This window comes from Myotis davidii, unplaced genomic scaffold (genome assembly GCF_000327345.1).
Source record: "Myotis davidii unplaced genomic scaffold, ASM32734v1 scaffold1025, whole genome shotgun sequence".
Taxonomy (NCBI): domain Eukaryota; kingdom Metazoa; phylum Chordata; class Mammalia; order Chiroptera; family Vespertilionidae; genus Myotis; species Myotis davidii.
Genome location: NW_006297812.1, coordinates 1604799 through 1613708, shown reverse-complemented (window position 1 = coordinate 1613708; position 8910 = coordinate 1604799). Strand labels below are relative to the sequence as shown.

Below are 8910 nucleotides of genomic sequence, written 5' to 3'. Positions count from 1 at the left end.
CTCATAACCAATGGACATGGGAAGCTGAGGGTTAGAGGAGGCCAGGGGATAGTCAAGGGCTGGGGGAAAAAAAGACACATATGTAATACCCTTTGTAATACTTTAAGCAATAAAAAAAATAAAAAAGAATTTGGCCAGCTTAACTTCTAGCTGCAATAGGACGAAGCTAAGGAGCCAGCTGTACTAAGTGCAGAAACGACTCTGAAGGAACAGAGCAGAATGTGAACACCCAAGAGAAAAGCATAAGGAAATGTGGTATTCAGCCTGGGTTCCTGGCTCAGACTCATAATCAGATAAAGTGACTTCTTCCCAGAAAGGGAGGAGGAAAAGAGAAAGCAGAGGAGTCTAAGAGCATCCACATTAGTAAATCTCTCCACACAGAAGAAAACAATGAGAGTGGGAAATAAGAATTCCCCTCTAACAATATATTCAAAATACCTGGAAAACTGCCTGATACATAGTAAATGCTCAAAAGTATTAGCTATTATTGTTCATTAATCTAATCCATCTCCTAATTTCTAGAATTTATAATTATTTTATATAGTGTATCCACCTAAGTGAGGCAAAATAAAGGGTTTGAGTGGACATTATCTGAAAAATTCTGGTCAAAGAAACTTTTGCCTATAATATTCAATTTGCAAAGTATTTTCCAAAATTACGTTAGATCAGCAATTTTCAACCAGTGTGCTGCAAGAATTTTAAAACATCTGTACAAATGTACTATTTGGGTCTAATGCAAATAATTAAATGAAAGGCATCTAAATGTGCATCTCTTGTCATAATGTAATTTCCTCTAATTATTTTTGTTTTGCTTAGCTTTCAATTTAACAAAACAGAAACTGAATAAAATCATTAAACAAAACAAAAAATCTATACTCAAATAATGTTAGTCATCCTTGAACCTCTGATTAAAACACCTGAAGATTTAAAATAAAGTTTGGTTTTATTTACAGTTTCAAAACATTTTAAAAGGATAGTGGGGATTAGGTCGGCCACAATTATATAAGTATATTCCAAATAACTGATTACCATAACCTAATCTACTTTGAAAGGGCTGTTCATACATATAAGGTCTTATTCAACTCTTCTCACCTCTAAAGGGGTTAACAACAGTAATAGTAGTAACTTTGTTCACTAAAAACATAATTAAGCCATTAACTTATTTCATATATGATGCTGTATTTCCTGCATACTTCCAATTTTAAGTAGAATTTAACTTGGATTTAACAGTGAATTTCATGATAAACTCAGTTTTATTTTGATAAGTTATTATATGGCTTTATTTGCCAGAACCCTCCTTTTAAAAATTAAAAAATATGTCAAACACACATAAAATCATAAAAATATTTTAACTATATATTTACTGCTCATTTTTATTAGACTTTAATATGCAGCCATGCTTATTCCATATTCCCAAGCAAATAAACCATAATGAATACAGCTGAAGTCCTCTGATATATCTTATCTTTCCTGTTCCTCTTCTGCTCTCACCTGACCCAGTCATTACCCTGAATTTAGTTTTTCATGATTCTTTAATATACATGTATCCATAAACAATAAATAGTATTTTTTTCATATTTCCAAACTGTATGCAAATGGTAACGTAATTCATTATACTATTTTGTCACCTGCTTATTTCCTTCAGCGAGACTGGTAAGAAGGGCAGAGGTGTGAAAAGGTTGGTCCCACTGTCATGGGTGGTGGCTGAGATTACGGCTATCTCAGCTGCAAAGCCTCCTCCCCCCCCCCCCCCCCGGAGTATGGGGTCTCAGCATCATAGCGGACTCATCAGCCCTGAGCAGCAGAGCAAGGGTGTACCCACATAACATCTGGTTATAAGACTGAAGTTCAGCAGTCTTCAGTTGGTCATTCGGGTAGATTGTTTTACATTTTAGTTGTAATTCCAGTTTGTCCCTGGGAGTAGGTGAATGTAACTTCCAACTACTCCACTGCCATCTTGGATCTCCTGGTCTACTTTTATATGTTACATTTATATATTCTTTATTATATAGCAAATATTAATTGAATTTTAGAAAAGATAATCAAACATAATTTCAAGATTTGTATATTTTTTTTACCAAAAGCTTTATTTTCAAATATATTGTATCCCTAAGATTCTTATTTTTGCATTAGAAAAGATTATATTGTGTACAAGTTGTTTCATGCTAAATATTAATTATGCTGATTTTTCACATAGGTAATACAATCTAATCTATCTCTGTGGGTCTTACACTACAAAGACAGGTGACTTTGAAATTGGAGTTATAGAATCTTTTCATCACAGCTGGCCAAAATATACATTTTAGACTTACAAAAACATTTAAAATTAGTTTACTACCTTAATCTGCAGCTTGGCCTCTTGCAGTCGACCTTTCCATGAAGCTACAAATTTAAGGCTATCCACAGAACAACCCATTGCCCTATAAAAGTAAAGCATCAATTCAGAAAGAAATAATATTCAGGAAGTAGAATATGAAGATAAATACATTTCTATTTATTTAAAATTTTATAATGTACAAATAATAAAATATCTTAAGTCAGACTTCACACTAAGTTCTTAAAGTTAACAGGCTGTGCAAATTCCTTGAGGACGGGGCCTTTATCATTTTTATTTTTATATCCTCCATTTTGACCATCAGCCTCAAATTTAGGCATATGATGGGGGTGTTGAATAAATGTTATTAGCTGAATGGAAATGTTTATAATGATCCGGAGGCATTATAAATTAAGATCCCCCCCGAATCACTAAACAACTAAATGTTATCCAATATATTTTTGGAAGTGTCTCGTTTCCCCCTCATTCTCTCTTATTAAAAATTACAGTCTACATACAAGAAGATAATCCAAATGTTATAAAAAAATAAATTGATCTTAATCATCAAATACTATTCCCTATCAAGAAGCCTAGTTAGCACTGTCCAACAGAATTTTCTGGAAAGATAAAAACATTTTCAAGCAGTCCAAAATGGTAGCCACTAGCTCCATGTGGCTATTTGAGCACTTCAAATGTGGGTAATATGACTGAGAAGTTACATTTAAAATAATATTTAATTTTGATTCATTTAAATTTAATTAGCTCCATTTAACTTCTGCCTACCATATTGTACACAAAAGATCTAGATAAATAATCAAAAATTTTAAAAAGTTAAATTTTACTTTTTTTAATTCTAATAAACAAAAGTTATGCCTTTTAACTAGTGGTAAACTGAATTACTAAAGTTAAGTATTAGGAAATAATACAACTATCTGCATTTAACAATTACTTTATTTCTTCACAAGGGAATGCGATCAAAAGTGAATAAAGGAAAGTATAATTACCCTCGTGGACAAACAACTATTTCATTTTAATTACCTTGCAGTTTCTTGGCGAAGAGCATTGAGGAATGTGTCTGGGTGGAAGAGTTCTGATAGGTCAAGTGTATCGGAGAGAAGAGCCTGTTTTTCAGCTCTCTCTACCCAGCTCTAAAAATGAAAAAAATACGAAAGCATTCATTTTAAAACTTTGTAAATGTGAAAGATAAAGAAATCTATTAATGAATTATTATTCAGAAGTCATTTTCATCTTAAAACTAATGCAGTTTCCAAATGATCCGAAATGTTGGGGGGACGGGGAGAGAAAGAATTCCACTGCATATTATGAGGTGTCACAGTTCTGACATAATATCCATTCATCACAACAAAGCTTCCTTACATAACTTTTTCTTGGTACAAATCTACTCCAAATAAAGCCAAAAAATGAAAATTAATCTAAGATACAGGGTTGCAGTTTGGTTGGCAGGTCTCCCATGACGACTCACGTCTCGAATGTGTACAACTGGGTCTAACTCCAGAGTCCCCAGGGTCCCCAAGTGTTGGCAATGCAAACTGAGCTAGGATTCCAGATCTAGATCTGACAGTCAATTTGCCACTTTACTAAATCAAGTATTAAACTGGAGGGTAACGTCCAGGAAGAAGTAGTTTTTTGTTAAATGGTGTTTTTAAGTAGTATTTTCTACTTATCTGCCATTTTGTAAATCAAATTACACTCTGTTTGGAGACATATACATAAGTATGTTTAATTAGTATAATAAAAATTGCCATTTGGAACAAATAAGAAAAACAACAGGGAATTTTGTGCAACATTTATTATATGCTTTTCATATAATAACCCAATTTTATGCTTGCTACAACCCTGAAAATTAGTATTAATACACCATTTCACAATGTGGAAATAGAGCTATAGTGAGCTTAAAGTTGGGCCCAAGGTCATATAGTGAGTAAGTGCTGGAGTCAGTTATAAACTCAGGCAACATTATGTGATTTGCTCTTCTGTAGTATTTTCTGGAGGTGCTAAGGTGCCCTAAGAGGTAGGTAGCTTACTGATGATTGCTGAATCAGTCTGTTTTTCAGTTGATGTACAGAGATGATACCATAAAAACCATGCAGAATTCTCATTTGCTAAGTAACTCATTATGCATGCTTTATAAACAGTTTGGGGTGGAGGAATTGTGTTAATTTATCACAATGTAGAAAGTCTGTGTTTCATGTATTGTAACATCCTGTCATAATACATGCATTTACATCTGTCAGCCAGGTCTAGATGGGAGAAATTAAAATCATCAAAGCTACAGTATTTGTCTTTTATCTTAATGCATTTGACTAGGTCTCCTACATTGTAGCAAAAATGTTCCTATGTCCTTCCAACCAGTTAAAAATAAGATTTTAAGACTATATAACAGACTTTAGAAAGAGATCTGTTTAACAAAGTATAATCATTTCTTTGTGGATGTTATCCTTTATAATAACATTTCATAAGTATCTATTTTTTTGTTTGTTTTAATCCTCACCGAGGATATTTTTCCATTGATCTTTTAGAGAGAGTGGAAAAGAGAGGGAAAGACAGAGAGAAACATTGATGTGAGTGAGAGAAACACATCGATTGGTTGCCTCCTGGAAGCACCCTGACCAGGATCCTGGCCAGGGAGGAGCCTGCAACCAAGCAAGGTACGTGCCCTCGACCGTAGTCAAACCCGGGACCCTTTGGTCTACAGGCTGACGCTCTATCCACTGAGCCAAACCAGCTAGGCCCTAAGTATCTATTTTCAATTAAAGAATTTAAAATTATGCATAGCAAATATTGTTATTCCCTATCAAATAATTTCATTATATTATCTGTCTTCTATTTTAATTACCTAAACATATTCAACAAATATGCTTGCATGACCTATTTTGATTGTATGTAATATTTCTTCCTGTTATTTTAAAACAATTGTTTTAAAAAATATTTACTCTATGAATATTTCAAACTACACTATTATTTCATTAAAGCCTTTAAAATTAATTTTGAATTCAAAAACTCCAAGAGAGTTTTTGCCAGGAATGGGTGTTCAAATTAATTAAAAATTAGAGTGTGGCTGATAATCAGATTTTTACTTCATTAAAGTTTTAATTAATATAATTATTTTACACAAATAAGAGAATGAATTGAAAATATTAACACAGTGATAGATTGTTTATATGCTTATTGAAACATGTAAGATGGGATCATCCTTAATAGTTATGCAAATTTAAAAACTAAAATATAGTTTTAAAGAAAAGCAAAATGATAATGCTCAAATGTTACTTGCCAGATGAATAAAATCTTAGTAGGAATGTATAATATATATGTATCTAATAGGCAAATTGTCCCCATGGGAGTTTGACCAGGAGACCGATCGCTCGCTATGATGTGCGCTGACCATCAGGGGGTGGTGTGGAATGAAGGAAGTCCCCGGCTGGGAGCTGGCAGCCAGGGAAGCAAGGCCCCGATCGGCCCTGATCACTGGCCAGGCCTACGAACAAGTTTTGTGCATGAATTTCATGCACCGGGCCTCTAGTATTTCTATAAAGCAATTTGATGAACTGTGCCAAAGCTTTAAAAATATTCAAGCCATTTTACTCAGTAATTCTTTTTCTTGAAATGTAAATTAAGGGCATAATTAAGAGATTATCACACATGGTTTGCTCATTTAAAATTATTAATAATATTATGAAATTAGAATAATGAGACATCTATAAAAGCCTAAGCGACCATTACGACCAAATGACCAGAAGGACAGGTAGACCAGTCACTATGATGTGCACTGACCACCAGGGGGCAGACGCTCAATGCAGGAGCTGCCCCCTGGTGGTTACTGCACTCACACAGCCAACCTCCCATGGCCAACCAACCTCTCCTGGTCCCTCCCTCTGGCTGGCAAACCTCCTGAGGTCCCTCCTCCCACCCTTCCAGCCCTGTCCGGCAGCTGGCAGGCCCCATCCACAGGCCCACAGGCCCTGGCTGGCAGCGGGCAAACCCCAGTCAGCCCTAGCCAGCCCGGCCCTGATCAGGACTAGGCTAGACGGCTCCGATGGGCCCTGATCATTGGCCAGGCCTAGGGCCCCCACCCATGCACGAATTTTGTGCACTGGGCCTCTAGTTATAGAATAATATATTGTAGAAAAGAGAAATTAGCTAATAACAAATATTAGCTAGTTAAATTATGGTACATAAATATAATAAAAATTGCATAACAATAAAAATTCATATTTGAAGAATATTTAATGACACTGGAAAATGCTCATGACCCAATGTATTTACCAGCATGTAAAAATGCATACATAGTATGAATCTAATTATGTAAAAACATTATTTGAATATGTAGAACTAATATTGAAGAAAGCATATCAAAATACAGTGGGGCCTTGACTTACGAGTTTAATTCGTTCCGTGACGGAGCTCGTAACTCAAATTACTCGTATGTCAAATCAGAAAGTGAACGAGTGAGACACGTGATGCTGGGCTGATGTTGTGGTGTTCACTGTGATATTCGCTGTGCCAACTAGCGGTGGGGTATCTGAAGCTGGCTCGTAACCCGAATTTTAGCTCGCAACTCAAAGCAAAAAATCGGCCGAGAGACGGCTCATATCTTGAAAAACTCATTAGTCGGGACACTCCTAAGTCAAGGCCCCACTGTATATCATTTCAGCTGGGTCTGGCCTACAGCCTATAGTCTATTAATGACGATCTTTACTCACTTATATAACAGCAATTACCCTATATAATAAAAGGCTAATACGCAATTTGTCCCCTCGGGAGTTCAACTGACCGGGAGTTCAACCGCTCGCTATGACATGTGCCAACCACCAGGGGGAGGCGCGGAACAAAGGAAGGCCCCAGCTGGCAGCTGGCAGTGGGGGAAGGAAGGCCCTGATTGGCCCTGATCGCCAGCCATGTCTAGGGACCCTACCTGAGCACGAATTTCGTGCAGTGGGCCTCTAGTTTAGTATAAAAATAAAATGCATTAGTAAACTGATTCTGTCTTACTTTGTTTTAATGCTCTGTGTTCCTTGGGAGAAAAAGTGTTTACGACAAATAACAAGTAATTTAGATAATTATTGTTTTCAATGTCTTTTATATTCCTGCAACATTTTTACAGAATTTATTTAGTATAAATTTAGGGGCTTAAGAATCTGAGAATAAATTCATCAAGAATTAAAATCTAATTTATCCAAAATAAAAATAATACAGTTAGTCATTGTTTTGACTGCTGTAAACAATACATTAAAAGTTATTAGCATGTTAATAACTCAGGGTATAACAAGCTTTTCAATTCACTGCATGAATAGACAGCAATAAACTGTAGCTCATCAGCAAGGTAAATTATCAGGAATTATACTGGAATTGAAACCTCAGAATCATTAAACAAATAAAATATTTCTTACTGAAGTTTGTTGTACTAGCTTCAAGAAATAGTTGGTATACTACTATAGATCTGCCATTCCTCGAGTTTCATTTTTTCCTAACCTCAAACCTGGTTTATATTATTATTATTTACATCTGTGCATTAATTAGTTTTACTAATTATATTATCTAAACAAAAGAGAAAAAGTAAGTGATTTTTTTCCCCCAAAGTTTAGTCTTTTGAGTTTCAATCTTAAGTCATCTTTGAGTAGACTTCTGAGATGAATGAAAAAATCTGTCTGGAGTTTAAACGACCAAGATGGTGTTGAAATAGTTTCCTGAAGCTCTAATCATTTTGATTATATGGTCCTTAAAAAATAATTTCTTGCCTCATGTACTCCATTAATAAGGTGACCTTGTCTACCAATTTTAGAGAACTGTTTTAAAACATGTCTTGAATACATTGTAGTTAAGATTCTATCCATTAATGGTTGGCTATCCATTTACATTGACTTTAATTCCTCATAGCATTGCTCAATTTTGACTTGTTTTGTGGTTTGACTTTTATATAGCTAAATTAATATCAAATTTTCATTTTGATATATTCTTTGACCCAAGAGTTACTTAAAAGTAGGTATTTAATTTCCAAATGTTTGAAGATTTTCTATAAATTGTTATTTATTTCTATCAGAGAGCATATTTTCTGTGGTTTACATACATTTACGGTAAATTATTCCAGACTAGTTTGACCTATGTGTTGATCTACTGTGGTAAATTTCTGTGTACTTAAAAAGAATGTGTATTCTGCTGTCATTGGTTGTAATCTACACTAATAAAAGAGAAACATGGTAATTGGGGTACGACCGCTACCCTTCCCGTTGGCTAATCAGCGAGATATGCAAATTAACTGACAGCCAAGATGGCAACCAGCAGCCAGGCAGCTTAAACTGAACATGAGGCTTGCTTGCTTCAGTGACGGCGGACTCCAACGTTCCCCGCCTGCCGCTGCAGGCCTCTGAGCGGGCAGTTTGAAACATAGTAACATATAAAAGCTAAAAAAAACTCCAGAAACCTGCTTTCAGAGCTGGAGTCAGAGCTGGAGTTATACATTGTTTCGATTACCTACTTTTAGCAGCAGAGGCCTAAGAGCTGGAGCCTCAGATCTAAAGCTGGCCCAGAATTAAAAAAAAAAAAAAGAAAGAAAGAAAAGAAAGAAGGAAAGGAAAGGA

At 35.2% G+C, this 8910-nt stretch overlaps 1 protein-coding gene across 1 annotated transcript in view; it reads right to left on the bottom strand.

The window, feature by feature from the left end:
- The window catches only part of DYNC2H1 (dynein, cytoplasmic 2, heavy chain 1), a 305345-nt gene that overhangs the window by 15683 nt on the left and 280752 nt on the right, over positions 1 to 8910 (bottom strand). Inside the window, 2 exon segments of the mRNA XM_006773520.2 lie at positions 2339 to 2420; positions 3353 to 3462. Coding sequence (XP_006773583.1) covers positions 2339 to 2420; positions 3353 to 3462 — 192 coding nt within the window.